This window comes from Pleurodeles waltl, chromosome 3_2 (genome assembly GCF_031143425.1).
Source record: "Pleurodeles waltl isolate 20211129_DDA chromosome 3_2, aPleWal1.hap1.20221129, whole genome shotgun sequence".
Taxonomy (NCBI): Eukaryota; Metazoa; Chordata; class Amphibia; order Caudata; family Salamandridae; genus Pleurodeles; species Pleurodeles waltl.
Genome location: NC_090441.1, coordinates 196,252,110 through 196,279,929, shown reverse-complemented (window position 1 = coordinate 196,279,929; position 27,820 = coordinate 196,252,110). Strand labels below are relative to the sequence as shown.

Below are 27,820 nucleotides of genomic sequence, written 5' to 3'. Positions count from 1 at the left end.
CTCTTGTGGCTTCAAAAAGCCAAAACTCAGAGAACATCTTCTGAGGAAGACAGTGATACCTCTTCTAGGTCTCACAAGGGAGCTCGGTCCCATGAAGGAACTTCTGAGGTGAGCAGGAAATCTCTGAAGACTTCTCATCAGACTAAGGACTCTAAGAAAAAGAAGAAGCAAAAGCAATTCTTCTCAGAGACAGCCATATCATTTCTAAAGCTGCTAAACATAGACCTAAAAACCTGTCCTCTCCAATATCTTCTCCGCCGGACAAAGACTGGCGCCTTAAGACATTATTGGCAAAAGGCTTTCTACCATGTCTGCCATCACTGTTTGGGCAGCCAACTCCTTGGCTATTCTGAGTCACTATGACCGGCAGATGTGGTCAAATATTGGTTCCATCATTGACCTCACCCCAGAAGACAAAAGACCTAAAATCAAGAAGATCTTGCAAGCAGGTGAGCGCATCTCCTCAGAGATCATTGATTGCGCCATGGACATTGCCTCCACAGGCTTCCGTCACCTGGCAAGTGCAGCCATTTTAAGGTGCGAGGCATGGCTTAAGTGACTTTCTTCAGATCCAAAGTCCTATCTAAAATACTGGACATGTCATATGAAGGGGGCACACTGTTTGGCAAACACATTGATGACGAACTTCTTGACTTTAAGACGCACACTGACACAACCAAATCCCTTGGAACCCTCCAGTACAGGAAGCTGCCCTTTCGGGGGCACAGTTTCTCAACCTACAGGGGTGGCTACCAACGCTCCCAGCAGTACCAGCCCTATCTGTCCCAATAGAGGTCGACATACCAGCAGCTGGCATACACACCAACCATCCACAGCGGGTTTCTCTAAACAAGGCCCCCACAGAAAACAACTACCACAGAGCCGGGACTCAGGTGGCAAGCAGTGACCTCATCCAGGTACCAGCCACACCACCTTCTTCTCAACTCCATCATTGGGAAAGCATCCCATCAGACAGATGAGTTTTAGACCTAGTCACCTATAGCCATACCATGGGTTTTATGGAAAGACCACCAAACACTCCTCCAAGAAGATCGCACCCCCTGATCTCCACTTATTAAAAAAGGAGGCCCTCCTAATGCTTGCCAAGGGAGCAGTAGAGAATGTTCCGATTTCTCAAAAGGGAAGAGAATTCTACTCCTGTTCTTTTCCTCAATCTCAAGGGATCAGGGGATTTGAGACCTATCCTAAATCTCAAAGAGCTGAACAAATTCCTCCACAAAAAAACCTTTTGGATGATTACTCTCTCTGACATCCTTCACCTACTGAGCATAGCAGATTTCATGACATCTGTAGACCTAAAAGATGCATACTTCTATATCCCCATTCATCCCAAACACCACAAATATCTTTGTTTCATCGTAGCTTGTACTCATTGCCAGTTCAGAGTCCTCCCACTCGGCCTCATGTCAGCCCCTCACATATTCACCAAGTGCTTGGCCTGTTAGCAGCCACGCTCAGGAAACAAGGTCAACAGGTATTCCCCTACCTAGAATATTGGCTGCTAAAAGCTTCAACTCCAAAGCAGGCTGCCAAAGCTACAAAAGCCTGCCTATCACTTTTATTCAAACTGGGTCTCAGTGTGAATCGGCGCAAGTCCTCAACTACACCCAGTCACACAATGATGTTTCTAGGTGCCTGCCTAGACACAACTCAGAACAAAGCCTTGGCTTGCAAAATATTTTTTTTATAGTGCGTTTTAGTGACGCTGTTCAAGTCGCTCCTAGCCATGATCTCTTCCACAATTGACCTAGTCCCGTTGGCATGCCGCAAGATGAGACAACTTCAGGAAGAAGTGCTGCTCCAATGGATTTAATCAGAAGGGCCCTTTGAGGACTTGATAACCATAAGCCCAGTGATGATACACTTGTTAACATTATTGTCTCTCAGACCTCATTTATCTCAAGGCCTCACATTTTTGCATTGGTACATGATTTCGTTATCACCAGGGATGCTTCCCTGGAGGGATGGGGAGGCCACTTGCAGGACCTCTGGATCCAAGGAAAGTGGTAGGCACATCAAAAGACTATGCACATCAACAGACTGGAACTGAAAGCCATCTTTCTTACCCTGCAGGCTTTTCTCCCAAGAATAGCAGGATCCTTGGTGCTGATCCATACGGACAGTACGATCAGCATGTATTATATCAACAAGCAGGGAGGGACCAAATTGGTCACAGTCTTTGACGAAGCCCAAGAGCTTTGGAGTTGGCTTAAGGCCCACAAGATATTCCTAAAGCCGAACACATGTCCAGAGTATACAACAACTCAGCGGACACCTTCAGCAGGGTCAAAGACAGTTGCCACTAATGAGAACTCGACAGCTTGACAAGATATTCTCACTGTGGGGGAAACCAGCACTGGATCGCTTCTCGACAGACAGCAGTACCAAATGCCAGTTTTCCACCTGTTGATACCCTCTCCTAGGGTCGTGGGGGAATGCCCATTCAATGCAATGGTCCAGAATTTCTGCGCATGCTTTTCCTCCCTTCCCACTACGCCCCAGGGTTCTCAACATGATGAAAGCAGAACACTGTCACCTCATTTTGATCGCTCCCAAGTGGCCCAGGCAGCACTGGTTTACAGAACTCCTGTCAGTGACTAATCACATATCCCTTCCAAAAGCGCTCCTGGCAATGAACCAGGGCCAAGTATTACACCGAGGCCAGCCTTTGCACTTGTACACGTGGCTCCTGAGTTCTATGAGTCTTGAGACTTCCCTCAAGAATGCAGAGATATTATATTCAAAGCAAGAGCAGAGGGCACAAAAAAACATGCAGTCTAAAATGTAAAGGATTCTGTTCCTGATGTCAAAAAAATGACTTACACTTGTTTGAAGCCCCTCCTGAACAGAGTTTTCCTTATTCCTTTTCCCTGGCCAAGTCAGGCCTTGTTCATGCATCTGATAAAGTTATCCTTGCTGCAATTTCAAGGTACATACGCTCTACACATACTCCATCTCTCTGCTCAACAAGACTCACTAAGCAATTTATGTAAAGGGCTGTTCAGAGCTTTCCCACCAGTGGAAGCGACTCCCCTGGAATGGCATCTTAACGTGGTCCTCTTGTATTTAATGAAGCCTCCTTTCAAACCCATTCTTAAGGCTGTCCTAAAGTTTCTCACATGCAAAGTTGATCTATTACTCTCTCTCACATCTACAATAAGGGTTAGTGAGATACAGACCTTCACGGCCCAGGAGCCTTTGCAATGTTTCACAGATGAGTTTCTACTTCTCAGAACAAACCAAAAATTAACTCCAAAGGTCCCTTCTCAATTTCAACTCAATGAACTCATCATACTTCAAAAACAAATTCCTAATGCAGCCACACCGGCTGAAATGGCTTTCCATACTTTGGACATTAAACGGTGTCTCAAGTTTTACCTCCACCGTACCAAACATGTTCCCAAAATAGAACAACTACTAGTTTCTTATGGACAAAGGTGTCAAGGAACTGCAGTGACGAAAACAACAATAGCATGATGGAGTTCAGCAACAATTCAGTTTTGCCATTCCAAAGCGAGCAAACCACTAACACGAAGAGCCAAAGCACATTCTACAAGAACAGAATCCACTTTAGCTGCTCTGTTTGCAGGCATTCCGCTGGAGAAGATATGCCATGATGCGACGTGGAAGAGCACCCATTTGTTCATGCAGCACTAGTGTCTAGAATCAACATAGCAACGCAGTCGTGAGTCTGGCGGTGTTATGCTATCTATTCCAAAAAGCTGAGCCTCTTTCAATAGATGTGTTTATTCATAATAAATTCAAATGCTTTTAAGACTGCTGTATGTTCCTGCTTGATTGTCCTTTTAACGTTCTCCTATCTAAAGGTTTTAGATATGACTACTTACGGTTTCAATATATATCAATATACATAGTTATATATGTATATATATTATTTTGTATGGTTTACAATGAAAGTGTATTACTTTTACCGACCATCCTCTAAGGATACTTCAATTACCGACAATACTGCTTGCTATCCTGATTCAAGCATGTGAATCTATGAAAGTTCCAATACTGGATAAGAAAATAATTTACTTATCTGTAACTGCAGTTACCCATTATTGGTATCGTTGACAGACTCACATGCAACCCACCCACCTCCCCAGAGAGACCCCCTTATGACTTTGGATGTTATTCCCACTTGTTCTACAAAATCTGAGGGATTCTGCCTCTCTTGTGAGTGTTCTAGAGGGTGCCTGCACCTTATTGATCATTGTTCAAGTTTGGTCCTTTTTTTAAAAGAACATAGATATGCTATTAAACTGATGGCCTAGTGTCATTATAGCCTATCATAGTTTTACATGCTGTTTTACCATGGTACCACTGGACTTCTACTTTGACGACAGGGAATGATTCAAGAATGTGAATCTATGAAACAGACCATTACTGGATAACTGCAGTTACAGGTAAGTAACTTATTTTCTTTAGCATTAAATTCTTTGTGCCCAATTTTGTGTGATTTGAGCACCTCATTCTCTGTTTTACTGGAGCAACATGTGAGAGGGAGTCATTGTAAATGCACACATTGGGTCCCTTTAAGTTTCCATGGGTTAACATATATCTCCTGTGTCCAATTCCCCAACTGTAACAACGTTGATTTCTTTATTAGAAACAAGAGCCCTTGTACCTCACACCACAGGTTTGGATCATTGATTTCAGGGGTGGTGCAGATTTGCTGGTAAATATGAACGAAGTTGAGGCAGGAACTTGATGAGTGATCATGATTATGCTCCTGGCTGGCCTGTTTGCTAAGGTGACTATATTGCCAGGATGTAAGATTACCTTCAGCTGTATTGTTTACTGTTTCAGGTAATCTATTATCCTGCATATAGTCTATGGTGCAGTGTAGTTGGAGGAACTCTGGGCTATTGATGGTGGGTGTCACATGATCTCTCCTAAGACACAGTAACAAACTGTTGCAACAAGCAAGTCTCTGTCAGGGAATCGCCATTGATAGTCATAAACACTGAGTAGTATTGCCCACGTGTGGTGATCCCAGGGCACTTCTTTATATGTCTTCTTAAGTGTAGACTTTTGCCTTTCTTCAATAAGACCTGGAGAACTACTTAAGACATGATTTTTTTTGCAGCTTATACTTATAAATTTTGAAGAATTTTTAGAATGGTAATAAATATATATATTACAGGCAAAATAACTGAAATTGTAATGTTGGACTGTTTAATTCTCTTTCACAAACCCTATTTTAAAAAGAGGAAGATGAAGGAAGAAAGGACAATGTAGCTCAGTAGGATACCCTTAGGTAGATGTGAAAAGAGTGTCTGTGTCTGTAAGGACTCGGAACCTTCCAGTATCCCATTATGCCCAGCAGGCAGCACTTGCCTTAGTTTTTTTTCTAGCTCCAGGAGGTGACAGGAGCTTGGCCCTTTTGGCTTTTTTTCCCCCTTAAAAATCTCACTTGGAAACTTTTGATAGCTGTTTCACTCAAGGGATTTAATCCGTTCCAGTGTTTTTTTCATCTTGTTCTGACAGAAAAACATTTTCTTTTCTTTACTAAAATAAAATGCCATATTTATTTGACAAGTATACTGCCTGTGGAAGAAAGAAGGCCAAGCCGGACCCTCATGTGTGCATCATTTGCTTTCCTGACAGTCACATTCCCGACAAGTGCTCACACTTCAAGAACTTTTCAAGACTCACCCTGAGGCAAAGGAAGAAAATTCACCTCCATGGAATAGACAGTAGCAGGTGCAAACTGAAGACGGGGGCGTCAAGGTAGCAAGGAAAGGGTAAATTCTCTACCAGGGTTCTTCCACCTTCCTCTGTGGACTCCAGGCATGGGAGATCCAGAAAGAGAAGCCACCAGCCAAAATCACGTAGCTCCAGATCAACATTGAGAGCAAAACATTGAGACAAGGAGGAGCCCTACATGTTCGCCCTTGAAAGCTGGTTCCACTTGAAAGAGAAGACGACTTTCGACTTCGAGATATAGGAGGTCGACATTGAGGGACACCATGACGTTGAGGCAAAGTAGAACTTCAACGTTGAGAAGTTTGTCTTGTTGAGACATAGGAGAAAATCAGTTTTGATAAGTCTGTTGACGTTAAGGCATTCCAAAGGGATAAGAAAGTTAAGACCACAATGTCTACGTTCTACTTCTGATTCTGAGTACTCCAGGGTGTATTCTCCATCTTTGTCTATTGTACTTCCAGACTCTCCTGCTCCTCTGCTATCTCCGCTACCTCCTCGAGCACATCCTTCACCCACTTCGCCATGGCCTCTTACACCGCAAATACCTTTGGAAGCACTTTGCCAGTGGGATCTTCTGTTACATCCCCAAGATATAGAAATCCTTATTCCGAACTTGGCTTATATGAAGAGTGTGATTGCCTTCAAAACAGCATCATCAGTCTCTGCACTCTTCTTCAAGACGATCTTCCTGGCATTTACACCATTATTGTCATATGCCCAGGTCTAGATCTAGGACAAGGATACAGCACAGATATTATCCTACTTTTTCTGACTCTCCTCAACCAAGAATCTCTCCGATCAACATCATAAACATCTTTCAGTGGGTACTTTTAAGAAGAGCTTCAAAAGTTAAAATTTGATTGTCTGCCCCACAACCATCAACATCGGTGATTTTTTAGATGCTCCACCAGCGAGTGGCATCTAGACCTCTCCTGCCCCTAGTTTCAGAGTTATTGAAATCAGCAATGAAACTGTTCCTTAAACAGACTGCAATCAAATCAGCTCCATTGAGCCCCTGGTAAAAAGATAGACCTTCGGAGCGAGACCCATTGTTCCTCCGCTTTGATTCTGTCCCTGACTCTGTAGTCACTCTAGCTAAAAAAAAATTGAATTCTACTGCTTCATCCTCCACTGTCCCTCTGGACAAGGAGGGTAAAAAACGTGACTCTGTGGGATGCAAGATGTGTGGTACAACGGCCATTACAATAAAGGCAGCAAGTGCCTCTGCTCGCTGGGCAGATACAACAGAGCATTATTTTACTCATTACAGCAGTTTGCGGAACATCTCCTGAGAGATTCAAGGGAACATTTTCTTGAAGTCGACAATGAAGGCCTGATGATCTCCAATCAGGTCACTAGTGCTGTAGCAGAGGCTTCATTACTAGGAGTACATGGATACTGCAGTGGGTTGGCCCTTAAAGGGCATTCTTAGCTTCATTGAACAGCATTGAAACAAGAATCCCAGCAGGGAATACTTAATCCTCTCTTTTCTGGAAACACTTTATTCGTAGCCATACCAACAATAACATGGCAAGAATGAATATTAGAAATTGAGACCCTAAAGGCAGTGGACCTGGAAAAGCATAAGGAGCAACACAGACATGCTTATAGGCTGTTGTAGGAGGCTGGCCTGGCTTATAGTGGGTACCTGATGGTACTTACATCTTGTGCCAGGTCCAGTTATCCCTTATTAGTAGATTAGTAGTGTTCTAGCAGCTTTGGCTGATAGAGGTAGCTATAGCAGAGCAGCTTAGGCTGAACTAGGAGAAATGCAAAGCTCCTACTATACCACTTATGTCATATAGGTACTATATCATAAGAAACACAGTACTCAGAGTTACTAAAAATAAAGGTACTTTATTTTAGTGACAATGTGCCAAAAATATCTCAGAGGATATACGCCCTTAGGAGGTAAGTAAAATACACAAAATATACACACAAACCAAAATCAGGTAAGTAAAAAGTTTGAAAAATAGTGCAAACACTCTAGAATACAATAGGATGCAATAGGCCTAGGGGCAACACAAACCACATACTCTGAAAGTGGAATGCGAACCACCAATGGACCCCTAGGCTAGTGTAGTGTGTAGAGGGTCACTGGGAGTGTAAGAAAACACTAAGGGTGTCCAAGATACCCCACCCCAAGACCCTGGAAAGTAGGAGTAAAGTACTACCATTTCCCCAGAAACACACTAAACTCATGATAGAGGATTTTGCAAAGACCACAACAGACTGCAACGCACTGAAGACGGATTCCTGGACCTGAGGAACTGTAAAGGAAGGGGACCAAGTCCAAGAGTCATGAAAGTGTCCATGGGATGTGGGCAGGAGCCCACTAAACCCCAGATGAAGGTGCAAAAGAAGAAGCTGAAGATTCTGCAACAACAAAAGGTGCTAGGAACTTCTCCTTTGTGCAGAAGATGTCCCACGGAGTGCTGGAGTGCTGGAGGATGCAGAGTTGTTTCTTTGGCAAAAGACCGCAAACAAGCCTTGCTAGTTGCAAGAGTCGCGGTTGAAGAAAAAGGGTGCTGCCCGGGCCCAGGAAGGACCAGGATGTTGCCACTTGGGAGAGGAGACAGAAGGGGCCCTCAGCAATGTAGAGAGCCCACGCACAAGAAGGTAGCACCCACAGAAGCACTTGAACAAGGGTTCAAGAAGTCTGAACACAGTGGTCGTCTCAACACTGCAAAAGAGGGTCCCACAAAGCCGGTGGTCAACTCAGGGAGTTGAGTAATGCAGGACAGAGTGCTGGGGACCTGGGCTTGGCTGTGCACGAAGGATTCTGTGGAAATGTGCACAGGAGCCCTAGCAGCTGCAGTTCACGCGGTGCACAGGATTACTGTCTGGAGATGGGAGGCAAGGACTTACCTCCTCCAAATTTGGACAGTTGGACCACTGGACAGTCTGGGTCACTTGCGTCCACCGCCTGTGTTCCAGGAGCCACGCTCGTCAGGATGAGAGGGGTCCCAGTGTACCGGTGACGCTGCAGTTTGGTGCCTGCTGAAGCAGGGGGAAGATTCCATCGACCCACTGGAGATTTCTTTGTGGCTTCCAGTGCAGGATGAAGGCAGGCAGCCCCCCAAAGCATGCACCAGCAGGAAACAGTCGAGAAAGCCGGCAGGATTAGGCGCTACAATGTCGCTGATAGTCTTCTTGCTACTTTGTTGCAGTTTTGCAGACATCCTGGAGCAGTCAGCAGTCGATCCTTGTCAGAAGTCGAAGAGAGAGGTGCAGAGGAACTCTGATGAATTCTTACAAGTCGTTAACTGAGGAAAAGCCCACAGGAGAGACCCTAAATAGCCCTCGGAGGTGGTTTGGCCACCTAATAAGGTAAGTACCTATCAGGAGGGGTCTCTGACGTCACCTGCTGGCACTGGCCACTCAGAGGCCTCCAGAGTGCCCTCACAGCTCTGGATCCAAGATGGCAGAGGTCTGGGACACACTGCAGGAGCTCTGGGCACCACTCCTGGGGTGGCGATGGACAGGGGAGTGGTCACTCCCCTTTCCTTTGTCCAGTTTCGCGCCAGAGCAGGGACTGGGGGTTCCCTGAACCGGTGTAGACTGGCTTATGCAAGGAGGGCACCATATGTGCCCTTCAAAGCATTTCCAGAGGCTGGGAGCAGCTACTCCTCCCCAGCCCTTAACACCTATTTCCAAAAGGAGAGGGTGTAACACCCTCTCTCAGAGAAAATATGTGCCCTTCAAAGCATTTCCAGAGGCTGGGAGCGGCTACTCCTCCCCAGCCCTTAACACCTATTTCCGAAGGGAGAGGGTGTAACTCCCTCTCTCAGAGAAAATTCTTTGTTCTGCCTTCCTGGGACTGGGCTGCCCAGACCCCAGAAGGGCAGAACCCTGTCTGTGGGGTGGCAGGAGCGGTAGCTGCAGAGAAAACCCCAGAGAGCTGGTTTGGCAGTTCCCCGCGTCCATAGTGGAGGCCCGGGGATGCATGGGATTGGCACCCCAATACCAGATTTGGCATGGGGGGACAATTCCATAATCCTAGACATGTTACATGGCCGTATTCGGAGTTATCATTGTGAAGCTACATATAGGTATTGACCTATATGTAGTGCACATGTGTAATGGCGTCTCTGCACTCACAAAGTCAGGGGAAATGGTCCTGAACTTGGGAGCACCTTTGCTAGTGCAAGGGTGCCCTCACACTTAGGCCCTCATTCCGACCCGACTGAAGCACCGCCAACAAGCTGGCGGTGCTTCAAAGCCCATTCCGACCGCAGCAGTAAAGCTGCGGTCGGAAAACCGGGTCCGGCGGTTTCCCGCCGGATTTCCCCCGGCTGGGCTAATCCTCCATGGCGGCGCTGCAAGCAGCGCCACCATGGGGATTCCGACCCCCTTCCCGCCAGCCTGTTTCTGGCGGTTTTTACCGCCAGGAACAGGATGGCGGGAACGGGTGTCCTGGGGCCCCTGGGGGCCCCTGCACTGCCCATGCCAATGCAGGGACCGCCTAGCAGACAGTGAAAAGCCCGACGGGTGCAACTGCACCCGTCGCACACCTGCAACACCTTAGGTAGCGCCCGCCAGCCCAGCGGGAAAGTTGGAATGGCCCCAGCGGTCTTTTAACCGCGGGGCGGCCAAATGGCGGTTCCCTCCAGGCGGGCGGGTCAGAATGACCCCCTTAGTAACTTTGCACCTAACCTTCAGCAAGTGAAGGCTAGACATATAGGTGACTTAAACGTTACTTAAGTGCAGTGAAAATGGCTGTGAAATAACATGTGCGTTATTTCACTCAGGCTGCAGTGGCAGTCCTGTGTGAGATTTGTCTGAGCTCCCTATGGGTGGCAAAAGAAATGCTGCAGCCCGTAGGGATCTCCTGGAACCCCAATACCCTGAGTACCTAGGTACCATATACTAGGGAATTATAAGGGTGTTCCAGTGTGCCAATTAGAATTGGTAAAAATGGTCACTAACCTATAGTTACAATTTTAAAGGCAGAGAGAGCATAAGCACTGAGGTTCTGGTTAGCAGAGCCTCAGTGACACAGTTAGTCACTACACAGGTACACACATTCAGGCCACTAACTATGAGCACTGGGGTCCTGGCTAGCAAGATCCCAGTGAGACAGGCAAAAACAAACTTACATACCTGTAAAATTGGGGGTAACATGCCAGGCAAGATGGTACTTTCCTACAGCTGTACGTGACATTCTTCCCACAGAGGGTTCACACCTCTCAGTGATTACAAAATCAACAACAGCCGCAACAACAAAGACCTTTTCAACACCAACAACGTTGTCTCCCTAGGGGATGATCTGCCCATCAGCCTGCCCAGCAGGAAAGACTCCAGCAGGCTTCAAACAATGAATCACTGCCTCCTACTCTTCCACTTTTCCTCTTTCAGGGAAGTATTTCTCATATCCTGACAGAGCGGCAATCCATCACGAAAAATGCCTGGGTTTCGAATGTTGTGTGGAATGGGTATTCTCTCAGGTTTTCCAGCCCTCCCCCAAACATCGCACCAAAACCTTCCAACAAACATATGCAGATACTAAGATCAGAAGTAAACATCCTACTGCACAAGCCAGCAGTGGAGATCATTTCTCACAAATAATGATGCACAGGCATTTATTCCTGGTATTTTTTGGGGGAAAAGAAAAGCCCCAAAAACTAATTCAGACCAATATTGGATGACAAACTCACCAACAAATGAATTGGAAGAGAAACATTTTGAATGCTGTACCTTCATCAAATTTATCCCCCAAATCCATCAAGAAGACTGGCTTTGTTCGATAGAGCTCCAGGATGCATACTTTCATGTTCCAATAGCCAGAACACACTGCAGGTTCCTGAGATTTGTAGGGGGTCACAATCACTACCAATACAAGGTACTTCCTTTAGGCCTCAAATCGGCCCCTAGAACATTCTCCAAATGTATGGCAGTGGTCGCAGCACATCTCAGTAGACTCCGAACATTTATTTGTCCATACCTAGGCGACTAACTCATCAAGACATCAACTCAACAAGCGGCCCAAACCCAATTGACGATTAATTTTCTCGACACACTAGGGCTGCATGTCAGTTACAACAAGTGGATATCTTCTCTAGTCTCTGCATTGCCAAGGGACTACCATTGACACACTACAAGCAAGAGTGTTCCCTTCGGAGGAGAGACTGTTATTGATCCATCTGAAGTGTCACTCTCTCATAAAAGTTATTGTGAGAAAATTGTCATCTCTCTAAGGCTTCATAGCTTTGTGCATTTTTATGACTCCAAATGCACGTCTCCACAAAACCATTTGAAGGTTGTCTAGAGGATCAGTGGGGCCAATGCTCAGGCAATTGGGAGGACAAGATTACTCTCTCTCTCAAAGCAAAACAATACTTGAAATGGTGGTGTTCACCAACAAATCTCCTGCAAGGGATGCCTTTTCATCAGAATGTTCCCTCTCAGCCGGTAGTAACAGATGCCTCTCTGTTTGGTTGGGAGGCGCACATGGATCATCTTCAGATCCAGGTAACTTGGTCCCCTAGGGAATTGACTTATTATATCTATCTCCTCAAGGTACGTGTGCTTCACCTGGCACTGAATGTTTTTCTACGACCTTCAGGACAAAATCCCTGCCCGACAAAACGACAATGTGCTATTTGAACAAGGAAGGGGGGACAAGATCAATGCCATTGTCTCTCAAAGCCGAGGCAATATGCAGTTAGCTGATAGTCAGAGACCTGAGGATCACTCCAACTCATCTTTCAAGGGGTCAAAATATTCAGACAGACTCTCAAAGCAGGGTTCTTCTGGAAAACCACAAATGGGTTCTTCACAATGAGGTCGTACAAGGCATATTGAACATGTTTTTTTTTCCTCAAATAGACTTATTTGCAACCACAGAAAGCAAAAAATGGCCATACTTTGCCTCAAGGTACTGCCAACCAGGGACACTGGGGAATATGCTATGGATCAACTGGTCTGACAAATTTCTATACGCTTTCCCTCTGATGTCCCTGATTCCATCAGTTCTCAACAATCTGTTGTACTTGCGGGCCAGAATAATCTTTATAGCTCCAGAGTGGCCCAAGGAGTGGTGGTTCACAGACGTTCTCCACATGTTGGAGCATCCACACATGAGACTGCCATGTGGTCTGGACAATTTCACAAAATTTGGAGGCCAAATGATTCACTGCAATCTCTCCTCTTTGAGTTTGGGAGCATGGCTCCTGAGCTGAGATAGTAGAATTTGGGCATTTGATTCTGCCATAAGACTGCATGAACATTGTCAAAGAGGCAAAATGTCCATCAACACTTTCTGCTTATTTGTTTAAATGGAAAAGATTCTGTATCTGGTGTTCTGAGAAGGACTCTGATCCAACCTATTGCCAAGAAGAAGCAATACTTCCATACTTGCTTTACCTGGCTAAATCAATCTTACATTTCTCTTATATCAAATTCCATTTGGGGGCAATTACTGCCTACAGACATTTTTTTCAAAATACTGATTATTAAGGACTTTTTAGAGAGCTTGAAGAAGATTTCCCTCCAATACGACATACATCCCCTCCTTGGAATTGAACATAGTCCTTTCACATCTTATGCAGGTCCCTTTTGAGCCCATTCATGAATCCTCATTACAACACCTTTCTTGGAAAGTTGCTTTCCTTGTGGCTCTCACGAACCATACACGGTATTCCATAATAGTAAGGTGGTTATGAGGACTCATCCAAAATTCTTTCTGAAAGTGATTTAAGATTTCCACATTAATCAGACCATTTCTGTACCTACTTTCTTTCAGCACTCTTCTACACCAGCTGAAAGGGCTCTCCATACCCTAGATGTCAGGCGAGTCTTAACATGTTATCTGGACAAGACAAAAGACATCCGCAAGTCACACCAATTGTTTGTTAACTAGTGGCCAGTCTGTACAGGTTAAACCATGTCTAAATAGTCTATATTAGCTGTTTCTGATCAGTGAAATTCATTGTAAGCTACTGAAGGCTAGCAACTTGCACATTGTTACCTGATGCCCCAACACCTAGTTTAATTGACCTTAAGCCTAGCATACATAGAGTCAGATACTATTATTTGAACAAAATACTTTGACTAGAGGCACGTGACAGAGTTGCCAGTGAGACCGTGGTCTTTGGGGATGTATGAATATTCATGCGTATGAATGGGATATATGTGTACAGGTACTGTGAGACTGTCTTGAATGTACTTGTGGTACAGGATATACCTTTTGCACTATGTGGTATTGTTCCTTGTATAACACAAACATGCAACCATTTTTTTTAAATGAGCGTAATTTAAAGTGCAGAAAAATGTTCTGCAAATATGTTCAGAATATGGAACTTTTTTCTGCACTTTAAATTTCTTCCACTTAAAATTATGGCTGTATTTTTTACTTATATGGCTCTGTGTCGACAAAATTAAACTAAAAAGTTAACTTTGTTTATATAGATTCCATAAAACTCATCATTTAAATGTTCTCCCATTTCCAAGTGTCTAATTTACAAACATCAGGTGACCTGTAGACATGGTACCATATTTAGAAAAGAAAAATACACTTGTTTAAATGATAACAATTTAAGTGAAGAAACATGCTTCATAACATTTTAAGGGGTAATTGGCTTATTTGAAAGTGGAGAAAGACATTACGACTTAATGATACATAGAAAAGGTTTTCTTTACTTTATATTTCTCCCATTTAAAAAAAATGAAAAAATTTCAGATATAAATAGAGCACAGTGCCTACTGGCCACTGGGAGCAAAATGCCTTGGCTTGTGCCTGTAAATGTGACACTTTGAAATGGGAATAAATTAAAATGAAGAGGTAATCATTAAGGTAACTTTTCATTTTATTTTTCTCCCATTTAAAAGCATTCCAAAACATCATTTTGTTCTCACACTCTAATATTGAATCAAAAAGGACTTTTATTTAAAAGCTACATACTTCAGTGCTTCAGTTCTTCACCTCTGTGCCACAGCCTGTCCTATAAATCTGACTGAGCACTGCTCATTATCAGGCTATGCTATCGGAAGCCTGATCATAATAATGTAAAGTAAACACAGCCTTCCCTTAACCTTAAAAGAAAAATGTGACCTTGTGCTTATTTAAAAATGGACTCAAGGCTACGAGTTACTCTGAAGGTGTCTGGGAGCTACTGGTAGCTCACGATCGACTGGTTGGAGCTACCTGGTCTATATCCAGATAGATAGTGTCTTGCATTCTGTTATGCTACCAGAAAGCTAATAAAATTCTGTTTGTCAGTCCTGAAGCGCATTCCACTAGAGGGAAAGCAGCTAAAGGCTAAGGCTAAAGAAATGTACCAGTCGCTGAAATCTCTAAAGCACCTTCATGTAGATCTGTTCACACTTTTACCAAACACTATTGTTGGGATTCAGATTTGAGTACAGATGCTCAAGTAAGACTGGCCTTCCTGAGAGATATATTTGCTTAATTTGGTCTGTTGATCGTCTCTGGACCTTTTCCACTGCAGTTTGTGGGGATGGCGTTACTACTCTAGTACTTATGAAAATCAATGGGTATTACCTAAGAGAGAGAAGGAATGGCTTCTTACCTGTAATTCTAGTTCTCTCTAGGGGAATCTCCATTGAAGTCATAAGCAACCCACCCTCCTCCCTGGTGGAAGAAGCAGAGATGCCTATTGGACAAATGTACTTTCTAATACTTCCACTGCCTCAGTAAAAAAAGAACTGAGACAACTGACACCCCCTGGGCATGATGGGACACTGGAGGGCTCGGAGTCCTTAAAAGAGCAGACGCCCTTTACTCATTTACATAACAGCATCATATTGGGCTGCATCGTCCTTTCTTCTTTCATCTTTCTCTTTTTAGAAAAGGGTATGTGAAAGATTTAAACAGTCAAACATCACAATTTCAGTTATTTTGCCTGTGTTATATATATTTATTACCCTTTTTAAATTTATTCTGAAGCAATTGGCCAATGTAGCCTTGCTTGTAGGCTACAAAAATGTGTGTCTTAAGTGTTTCTTCTAGCCTTCTACACTTAAGAAGCATATTATTAAAAAGTGTTCCGGGATCCCTGCTTATAACTTCAGTAGAGATCCCTGTGATAGAGAACTAGGATTACAGGTAAGAAACCATTCCTTCTACTGCAGGCCTGCAGAAGGGTGAACATGTTTCTGTAAAAAATAAATCATGTGAATGTCATATAATGCACATCTTTCAAACTACTAGACTTTGGCACTTGTCAGAATAGTACACCTTCTCAAATAAGGAAGCTGATAAAAGATGTCAGAGTTTGTTAAATAACAGGAAGTATTCGTCAATCGAGCAACTGCTGTTGTTGAGATAGTTACATGTAGAGTCCTCAGGAGTCACTATTGGGTTTTGAAATTATTTAACATGCAATTGGTAATGAATTATTTACTCTGAACCACTCATTTAAGTCTGAGAATTTCAGTCACCAAACCTAGTACAGACTGATCCCTTTTAAAAGATAACATTTATTGTATGGTAACAGGGCAGATCTTTGAATCTGCAGGGCTCTCCCTCTGCTGAAAGGTATTCTTCACCTCTAGTACGACACCAGAGCATGGCTTTGTGCATTTAAAGAGCCTTCATGTCTTCTTGTCGTCTTGCATCCATGTGTCCTATGGACAGAATGCAAATGGTGGTTCTTCAATGGCACCCTGCTCTTCAAATAAAACAGACTTTAAATCCACAATGAAAATAATAATGCCTTCTGAACTTTTATCGTCTCTAAAGGAAATTGATTGAAAGTATTCACAAAGGAGGGGCGTGGCTAAGATGGCTGCCAGAGCGGACGCTTGAACAAAGAGCTCCACTCACGGCCCACCAATATTTGAAATATCCTGCCCTGCTACATCCTTGGCCGTCAACTGACATGGGCATAGGCTTCCCTACACTACCGGGAGCAGAGCCGAGGACTCGCGATCCACGGAGGTGCCACCTGGAGCGAGGTATCAGGGACGCTGAGTCGGCGGAGCTGGCGTCGCCTGGGGCTGCAAGACTCGCTCGTTCGCGCTGCGTGATGGATGGTGGCACTGACGCGGTTACTTGGACCCTACGAGCTCTCTCCGGGGCTTCTCTCTGCTGAGCGCGGCGGAGCTGCTCCGGGAGCCGAGGACCATACCTGCTGGGGTGGGCCGCGCGTGCTGGGCCCAGACTCAGCGTGCCCCAACCGGGCGGCCTGGAAGAACACGTGCCGCGGCTGGGCACACGCGTGCGGTGCATGGGAGCCGGCTCCTTCCTCCGTTCGACTGGCAAACGCGCTTCTGTAAGGACCGCGCTGGGCTTCGATCGACGGGTCGCGGCCCCCGACGGGATCGGGTGCCGCCCATACCGGGGCCTGGGCCGAGCGCTCAGGGGCGGCCTTAGGGGCCGACTTCCAGATGATCCACGGAGACGATAATAGGGGTGACCCAAAAACGGAGGAAATATAATAAACGGACACCAGTTAAATCTACTACCTGGGTGAAGAAGCTGCAGACACCGCCGGAAGTTCAACATTTAGTAGCAAAATGCCCAGCCTGAAATGGCAATAAAACCACAGGATGCCATGAGGGATAGGAGGAGAACAACAAGAAAGAAGGTGAGCTGGGAGTCGAGCGGGCTAGTGCACTAGACGTCCCGTGGGTGCATGGGGCTGTGAGCGCAACCACTATGCAAGGTGAACAGCCAGTAACTGCACAACTAGGCGCATAATTGCTTGCGGTATTGGGCAAACAAATTTCTTGAGTCACTGCCCCCGTCCCACAAATACACAGCACTACCAGCCGCATTAGTAGAATATCCCCTCTCCTTCAATGTATCGCAGGGGATACACTCTACATGCCTGATCGTGTCCCGTATTATGGCAACGACGACCAGCTGCTGAGGAAATCCGTAAAGACTCAAACTAACACAAGGGAGACTCAAGCGGCCTACACCACTCCAAAACCGACAGAAATTCAAGGCCTCTCCCTGGGATACATACCAAGTAGAAAGCTGATATCCTTAACTAATACGACTCAGAAGGCCCAGCCGAGAGCTCAATCAGCGCAGAACATATCTACCCTTCCGGCTGTCCTACATTGCCTGTCTGTTTTGCGGGGGCTTCCGCAAGCGTCCTTCTTGCACCCCCTGGCGATTCCACCCAACTTGGCCCTGACTCGTGTATCTGGCAGGGAAGCAATTGGGTAAAAGCCATAGTCAAACCAAAACACCCCAAACCGGGGACCTGCATGGGTGGTGACCCCACCCCCCCACCTGCAGCCCAATCGGACATGCAATCAGCAACACTTCTCCAACTGAATGAAACTATTTGCACGCATTCCCTCCAATTTGATAAAATCATGCAAGCAATAATGGACACTAAGGCCCATATTTATACTTTTATAGCGCCGCATTTGCGTTGTTTTTTTACGCAAAATCAGCGCAAACCTACAAAATACAATTTTATTTTGTAAGTTTGTGCTGCTTTTGCATAAAAAAACAACTCAAATGCGGCGCTAAAAAAGTATAAATATGGGCTTAAATCGTCATTGGAGGGGAAAATCAACGCTGCGGAAGTCTCACTGCTCCGCGCTGACCACTGTAAATTAACAGAAAGGGTGCACAATACAGAACCAGCATTAAAAACCGTCCAACCAGAAGTGGCAGACGTGAGAACCAAAATCCAACAAATGGAAACGGATTTAGCTCAGCTACAACGCAGGGTTGAAGACGCGGAAGGCCGCTCAAGACGCAACAACATCAGATTTCTCGGTATACCAGAACGACTTGAGACCCCTAAAGCAGAGGAATTCATAGAGAACTGGCTGAAAAACATACTGAACATACAAGACTCCGCCAAAACCCCAGTGATAGACAGAGCTCACAGAATCCCGGGCAGACCCCCTTGGCCCGGAGCGCCACCTCGCCCTCTGATAGTGCGGTTCCTAAACTATAGAGAAAGAGACTCAGTTCTCCAACACTTTAGAACCTCTAACTCAATTAGTTTGGCAACTAGCAATGTAACGGCTTACCCAGATTATACGCTGGAAGTACAGCGCAAAAGAGTGGCATATGTCAAGGTCAAACAATTATTGCATGAACACAATATCACCTACTCACTTATGTTCCCAGCACGCCTATGAATAGTAATAGATGAAAAAACTCTTATATTTTCCCCACCTGAAGACGCATGGACCTGGATTCTTGCTAAAGGCTTGGTGGACCCAGCCAAGGAAGATACAGCGAACGAAGAATGGACCACCACCAGCTCCAGAAGGAATGAAAAATCGAAAGCAACATCGCGCCCAACAAAATCACAAATGGCAGCAGAGCAAGCACAAACTTTAAAGGAAACCAGCTCTTTCACCCGATCATTAATAGACACCAGAAGCAAAACAGACACTAACGACACAACCTCACAAGGAGGGGACTCCAGCCCATCCCCCTCCCCACTGCTGGTCAGCCCTAACCTCACTCCGCGCTTGGCAGACGAACTCTAGCGGACCGGAGTGGGTGCCCGTCGCGCCTGCCCAGGCGGTGCGGAGACCGGGGCGAGATCTCCCCCCCCCTCTGTAGGTGCACGCCAAGGACAGCAGCGGCCTTTGAAGGGGAACCAGCTGATGGCCGTTCTTGCAGCATTAACTGATATTCACTGTATGACACGGCCATACACAGGATCACGCAGGGAAAGCATCATCCTGGAGGTGGGCCAAACAGGGACCCGACCTCAGTAAATCTACGCCCCCGGCTACATGAATGGTACCCGAATGGAACTGAACTACCAAGATGTTAACTTAGGCACTGGTTGTGCCATGCTGTTTAAAACCGGGCTCTGCCCGGAATATCCTTTTTGCTGTTATTCCTTTTCTTTTTCTTGTCTTTTTCTCTCCCATCCTGGGATTATTCCTCCTATTTTGGGACCGGAGTTGCGGGCGGGCGGGTGTGGGAGGCACGGATGGGGCGGCTGGGGCGCGAGTGCCATGGGCTAGCGGCAAATAGCGGACGAGTGTAGGACTGGGATCTTGGGAATACCTCACATAGTTCCCCACAACACCACTCAAAACAATGACCAAGGAACCAGTATATAACATAATAACATGGAACGTGAAGGGCATGGTAGGAATAAAAAAAAGGTAATAGGATACACACGTATCTAAAACGCCACCATATCCACATAGCAATTCTCCAAGAGACCCACATTACCCCAGAAGATATTACACGGCTAGAAAAGAGATGGACGGGACTAATCTATGGTTCTGGCAACTCGTCCTTTGCCAGAGGGGTGCTGATCTGGATATCCCCAGGGGTTCCCTATACAGTACAACGTAGCACAACAGACAAGGATGGCAGATTTATACAGCTGATGGGGTCGCTAGATGGGGAGGCGTTAATGATAAATTGGCTATATGTCCCGAATGTCAGACAAGGCGAATTCCTACAAAAAACGATACCACAACTAACAAATGATTTAACCACGCCCTGCATATGGGGAGGGGACATGAACTGCGTACCGCAAATAGAGTTGGATAGATCACATCCCCCCTGGTGACGGCCCCAATAGCGGAAAACTCTCAGACACTATAATCATGGATGGCAGATCGCCGCCTGATAGATATATGGAGACATCTGCACCCACACGATAGAGAATACTCCTACTACTCCCCAGTGCACCTCCTCCACACCCGCATTGACCTCATTCTTACCTCACAGGATCTAACACATAGAATAACAGGTGCAAACAATGCCGCCAGGGTAATTTCGGATCACTGCCCACTTATCACACACATTAGATGGGGTAGACCCCGTGCCTGTATTCCAACCTGCCGCCTACAAACTCAACTCCTACACGATCCTCCGTTCAGAAAAGAGATGGCTCCGCACATCTCTTCATACTTCACGAAAAATGATGGGACAACAAGCTCTAGAGCTATCGAGTGGGATGCACACAAGGCAGTCATAAGGGGGATATGTATATCAACGACAGTGGGAGTACGTCAAACACTGACACGTGAGCTCCGTAAGTTAGAACAAGAGGTACATTCCTCAGAGTGCAAATTTGCAGAAGGCACGATCACACAAGCAGAGCTCTCCGATATCCGTGGTCAATGGAACGAGACAGACAACAGACTCAGGTACTTCGACCACCGACATTACATGGCCCGCACACACGCAGAAGGGGACAGATCTGGCAAATTACTGGCTTGGCTCATAAGAAATGAGCGTTGGAATTCCCCTATAGGCGCCATCCGCCTAGATACAGGATTAATAGTTAATACACAAGCGGAGATAAACAGTGCCTTTAGAGAGTACTATGGCTTACTATACAAAGCGCAACCCCCTCCTACAGCAACACAATTAAGCAAGTTCTTTAACGGCATTGCCCTAAACCGATTAACGGATAATCAGGTAGCAGACCTAGATAGACCAATAGATCTCACAGAAGTACAACAGGTATTACAACAATTAACACATGGCAAGGCCCCCGGTAGCGACGGCATATTATAGTACGTTTTCGTCCCAAACTTTGACTCCATATCTAGCAATGTTAACAGAAGCCCTAAGACGGGGCAAGCTTTCTGACACTTGGCGTGAAGCACTGATAGCGGTGTTGCCCAAAGTGGGCTGCGATCCATTGGATGTATGCTCATACAGGCCATTATTGTTGCTAAACACAGACTGCAAATTACTTGGTAAAATCCTAGCCAATTGTCTGCTTCCATACATATCAGAACTGGTACATCAATACCAATCTGGCTTTATCCATGGCCCTAACACTTTCAGCAACATTCGGAATTTACTGCACCTAATGGAGAACTCCCCAGTGGGCGATTATCACCAGGTGGCAGTATCACTAGATATAGAAAAAGCGTTTGATACATTAGGATGGCCCTTCCTGATTGAAACGCTCAGTCGCATGGGATTTGGACAGACTTATGTTGCCTGGGTGAAAGTGCTTTACGCCAATCCAACGGTGAGGGTCAAGACAGGCGAAACGATATTTGAGCCACTCAATATAGAAAGAGGTACCAGGCAGGGATGCCCACTATCCCCGCTCCTGTTTGCACTGGCCATTGAGCCACTGGCTGCTCGTCTCCGCCAATTGGCCCCGGCCTGGGGCATCCACGATGGCTGGACACATCGAATAGTATCCTTGTATGCAGATGATGCACTAATTTTCCTCCGCGATCACACGGAATCACTGCCTGGCCTATTGAACCTACTACAGCTATTTGGCTCGGTGGCTGGACTGAGGGTGAACCGGTCAAAATCGTGCATATTTCCTATGCGCCCGGTCCCTGAAATTCACAGTATATCCTCCACACCGGGTGACTTGAAGTGGTGTCACGCAACCTTTAAGTACCTAGGAATAAACATATATCACGATAGCCGGGACCTAAAGGAAGGCAACCTCGGCCAAGTGATCAGATCCATAAGGGGCTCCCTGCCCTTCTGGTGTTCGCTCCCACTATCGCCTATGGGCAGAGTAGCCATAGCAAAGATGATACTATTACCACGCCTCCTGTATTTTTTGATGGCCCTGCCGCTGGTACTGCCTGCTTCCTCCTCAAACCCTTGAACAGTTTACTGACTGCTCTGATATGTGGCAATGGCCGAAGACGTGTAGCATTATCCAAAATATATCAACCACTAACTCTGGGGGGACTAGGGGCCCCCAATTTGAATTATATTACGCTGCCGCTCAACTGCAATGGATATATACCTTGATCAGGAACCCCACTAATGCAGAAACACAAATGATCCTATCGGATCTCGGCAAAGCTTAGGTATTGCATTATCTCATGAACTGCGAGTGCCCTAAACACCCACGCAACATCCTATTGACCACTGCGCACTGGGTCTGGGGCCGATTCGCACTATTAGGCGATAAAATTCCACAATATTCCCCTAAGATCCCACTATTGGCTCTCCCGAAACTCGCAAAAATAGCAACCAAATTGGGTTTGCACGTATGGGGAGACAAGGGCATACGCACAATCGGTGACATATATAATGATGGACAACTGCAAACATACGAGACATTGGCCGACAAATATACCCTAGGACAAGGCAGCTTCAAAGCTTACGGAGCAGTACGCCAAGTAATACGGTCTCGATGGAAAAGTGGCAAGGCAGAGCCTATTGTCTCCCCCACTCTCCACGACTTGTTAGAAAGCAGAGCCGCCCCAGCAAGCAAATCAAATACGTACAAAATTCTCACCACACACATCGAACACACACAGGAGCAAGCAAAAAGCAAATGGGACCATGTGCTATCAGAACCCCTAACACAACACTCATGGAACCAAGCCATGAGAATGATCTTTGAAGTATCCCGTAACCCCCGCTTCCGATATACGCAGTTCAATTATGTGCACCAAACATACCTGTTGCCGCATCGTATATCGCGCATGTTTCCTCAGTCGCCGCAATCATGTCCCAAATGTGGAACCACTGAAGCCACTTTCTTTCACATGACATGGGCCTGTCCCCCAATTCGAAACGTATGGAATGATATAATAACCTTGCTAGCCGAATGGACAAACACTACACTAACTCACAGTCCCGAATTATGCTTATTGGGCATAGGGCCTTGCCCCAAAAAACGTAAACACATATTTTGTTGTATTGCCCTAGCATTGGTGATGTATAGGCGCCTCATAGCCATGCAATGGAAAGCACAGAGCGCTCCAGGAATTGTCCAGTGGCGTGCTGAGCTTTTGCGGTGGGCAAGAGCTGAGGCACGGACGCTGCAGCTCCTACTGGACAAAGGAACCTTGGTTAAGGGCCTGGACACTTGGAACTCTTTTGTGACTGCTGTAGAAAGCAAGGATGACGAGCGTCCTCCCTGAAATGAGTAAATATCAGATAATACCTGACACTTAACCTATGACCCTAGGACCCCAACACAAGAGTTCATTGTCACACACACCACAAGCCGTAAACCAACACACGTAACCCAAGATATGAGATACGAGTGCAGCCCAAGTACATTGCTAAGCAAAATGTGGTAAGAATAAAAAATAAAAATAAAAAAACACACCGGTTTCTCTAGGGATGACCTAAATTAAGGGTACGGAGCACCTCCTTATACTACCTGCCCGAATGGGGCGGGCTGCTTCCTTTACTTGGGGACTGCTATGCCACCGCCTTCACGCCAAGTGGGAACCAGACTCCCGACCCCGCCCCGTACTACTATAGGACTGTAGGTATTTCCATGCGGCTCTGGTTGGGGGCTGACATGTTGGACCTTAAAGGAGGGGTTGCACTCCCCCTGTATCTTATCCTTCTCTTTCGCATCCCCCGCCCCCTCCCTCACGACGCTCACTCGACCCGCTCCTACACTATTCTCTGTGTTTTTCCCCTATACCTTAACTTCTTTCTATCGCTATTTCATATGGTGCGCCAATTATGCACATCAAATGGACATTCCCCCCTTGCCATGCACGAGGGGGAGGCTCCCGCACAGGAGCAGGAAATGTGGCAACCAAGAAAATCTCAATGTACCAGCTCCCCTGAGAAAATGTATGCACCTGTATCTTTCTTAAGTGTCGCCTGTTGGCAGATATAATAATAAAAATATATTAGAAAAAAAAAAAGTATTCACAAAGGATGCTCCTTCTTGCAATTAGCTTCGCAAACATTCTTTTGAATTCAGCCAGCGAGCCCATTGTTTGCAGCACCAAAAACATAGGCTTTGGCCTCTTGAGGACAAAAAAGTGCACATTTTTCTCCTGGATTTCTTAGCGGCATCATCATTTTCTTTAAAAGTGCTTTGGGATCCCTGCACGTAGGTGGGACTATTCAATGCACATGGCTTTGATGAGGATTCCTCTGCAAGAGAAGTAAGATTACAGGTGAGTAACTTTATCTTCTGAGTCTCATAGAGCATGAGTTTATCATAGAGTAATATCTTGGTTCTTCCCCTGAGCAAATGTCGGTGAGCAGAAGACGGTGATCCTCCACAACTTTCCTGTCACTAATCTTGAGGGTCTGGCTCCCTCTGAAAAAGAAGCTATTTAAGACTAGGTTCTTTCAGATATGAATGTGACTGTCACCTAAGCTACCTGGAAATAATCAAATAGCAACCCTGAGGCAAATGGTTGTCATTCTACCATTGGATCCTAACGAAGATGACAAATTGTGCCTTTACTGCCATAATTTAGGTGTGTCCTTTTTATCCTATTTGACATGCACAGGGATTGTGATCCATTATTGTACCTCAAGAGGCTGAATGGCATTCTTTCTGTAACAAAAATAGTTTTTAAGCATCACATCTTTTCTGTAACACGGCTCCCTAGTAGGGCCTTATCTCACTTCAGGCTTCCGTCATGCAGAAGCAAGTTGAACCCATGACTTCTTGTTTATGTGAAATTCATCTTCTCTAGCGGAAAAACATTGTTTAGGGGCCCTTACGTCTGCCAGAATCCATGTGGTTTCACTTTGCAAGCTTATGAACCTCACGTTGTTTCCATGGGGCATTGCCCATTTCCACCTCAACTGATAATTCTGCCTGCTCCAGCAATTTCACACGTTATCTGCATAGGAGACCTTACATAGTATGAATCTGGCAGATGGCATACACATCTTCAGCAACTTATATAATGTCAATTTCACAATCAGCTGTTTTTTCACACTTCCCAGCTTCAGTTTACTTCTAAAGTATTAAAGTCTCTAGCATGCAGTGTGCAAAATGAAAAAACAATTAGTAAGGAGACTGTGCAAACCCGACCCTAGAGCTCACTGTCTTCAAGCTTCACATTTTGACTCCATATAACCCAATATTTGCTTCAGTCTCAGTATCTAATTGTTGTGCCATGTTTTATCTCAACTGTGTAATCCCTTTGCAACTTCATAGGTCTTAACAAGGCTTTTTTCTAGATCACTACACTTTCCTCTAACTATTTGTCTAAATGTTTTGTACATATTGTAAAAACCATGGTGGAACTGACCTGTTGCATGCAGTGCACGAGGGCTCCATATAAAGGTTTTAAGATAACGTCTTTTGGAGAACTTCACTAGTTGTGAAGAAGCAAGAGGAAGGATTTACCCATAAAGGGATTGTCTCCATGAAGGAATTTGCTAACTACATGAGCTTCTTGGGATGGTACTGACAAAGATTTGAAATAACAACTATAAGTGGGAAGGGCATTCAGGACCCTTCTCTTTGTTTTGTGTTCTATATGTGTTATTCTTTCTCCATATTTGATAATTTTATGCTCATTACCAGTAGGTGATATGTTCTTTGTGTTGCACGGTTTGCTCTCTTGGTAAATCCATGAAGTGGCTGGATAAGCTCATCCACCTTCTGCTTTATCACCATTCTCCTCCCCAGGTTTCGGTACTCAGAGGATGACGTGGTGAACTACATCCTTCAAATCCTGCAGGGCCTGGAGTTTCTCCACGACCATCATATCATACACCTTGATATCAAGCCGGAGAACATCATTGTATCATACATGAATACCATCAAAATCATTGACTTTGGTTGCGCACAGCCCTTCAATCCCCTGGTGCTCAAACAGCTAGGCCGCCGAGTGGGCACGTTGGAGTATATGTGTAAGTGAGCCAGAAGAGGGAGTAATGTTGGAATATACGTGTAGGTGTTTGAGAGTGTTCCTTAGAAGGGGATACAATGATGTCAATGTGTCAAGAAATGGCACATTCGGTAGTCTGTCTGCATTTGCAAGTGTACAGTTGGAAGTGGAAATTTGGTTACATGCATAAGCGTTCCAAAAGCCAAATAATCCCTTAGTATATTTCTTAGTAAACCAAGATATTGTGTAAGCCAAGCATTTTTTTTGTGTGTTCCAGTGGCAGAGGTAGAGAGAAATGCAAGTTCAACAAGGGAGGCGGAATAGTTGGACAACTTGTTTGCTGACTCTTTTACTCAAGTGAACACCAACAGTAGTTCAACTTTCAGTGTATTAAATGTGCAGGTGTGCAAGAAGAGGAAACACTCTGAACTATCTGTCTAAGTATGCCAGGTAGAATAAAAGCTGGAACTTATGTTACATTGGAATAAATATGCAAGTGTGTAAGGGAGAGTTGCATTCAGGTATACATGTAAGTTTGCTAAAGGAGGGAGCACAGTGGTGTATGTATGTAAGGGCCAGAAGAGGAGGCACACTGGAGTCCTTGTGTAAGTGTTTCATGAAAGGATGCAATGGTCTACAGTAAAAACATCAGGAGAGGGGGTATGATGGAGAACATGGGCCAGATTGCCTCTTGATTAGTCATTTCAAGCCAGCTGTGGGAAAACTCTTAGCTGGTCAAAAGCTACGGCCTGGTGTAGAAGCCTAAGAAGTATCAGGTGGAGGCTCCCACCAGAAAAAAAATCCCCACCAGTGGGAGCCATTTAGTGGAAAGTTGAGCTACTGTTGTTGTTTACTTCAGCGAGATGAGTCAGATAAATCAAAGCCTTTACGATAAAGGAAGCTGTTGTCTTCATTGTAGGATTTTGATGGATACAACTACCTGTGGATTCCTCACCTAATGAATTCTCCCCAATGCGCAGCATTCAACGGAAACTTCTTTCCAGCTCTGCACGTCGGCGAGGACGTCACAATTGCCCGACTCCACCCGGCTCCGTCTGACGTCATCGTGGCAATAAGAGGCCCTCGCCGGCGTGCTGACGTCAGTTTACACCATTTTTAACGTGCCTTTGAGACGAATAGGTGAATATTGACATTCCATACTCATCATGACAATTTTCAAGAAAACTTTTATAGAAAAGGTAAACAAATAATAGCAAACAGTATCAACACATATTCGTAAAAAATACATAGCCATGAATGTACACCAATACATACAAATATATACATATATACAAATATATATAAATGTATACTCTCATAATTCAGAAACAGACAAATATACATGTACACACCCAAGGAAATCTCGGCATGACCAGACAGACTACGGGGAGGCGGGTGGGACCGTGAGGTATCCACAGGTAGAAAGTGTATCCACCAGAAAAAGGGTTACCGAAGGTAAGTAACTTGCTCTTCTGATGGATACAACTACCTGTGGATTCCTCACCTAATGAATAGAGTCCCAAAGCAGTACCGCCTCGGAGGTGGGAGTCTGACTGATCACACCAAGAAATCCCGCAGCACAGACCGTGCAAAATGGCCATCCCCCCTCACCTCCGAGTCC

General features: G+C 45.4%; 1 protein-coding gene across 2 annotated transcripts in view; it reads left to right on the top strand.

Moving 5' to 3' along the window:
- Window positions 1-27,820, top strand: part of SPEG (striated muscle enriched protein kinase) — a 1,321,813-nt gene that overhangs the window by 1,173,501 nt on the left and 120,492 nt on the right. For both annotated transcript variants that reach the window (XM_069227158.1, XM_069227157.1), the window contains exon 38: window positions 25,998-26,221. In XM_069227158.1, coding sequence (XP_069083259.1) covers window positions 25,998-26,221 — 224 coding nt within the window. The remainder of the gene's footprint in view (window positions 1-25,997; window positions 26,222-27,820) is intronic.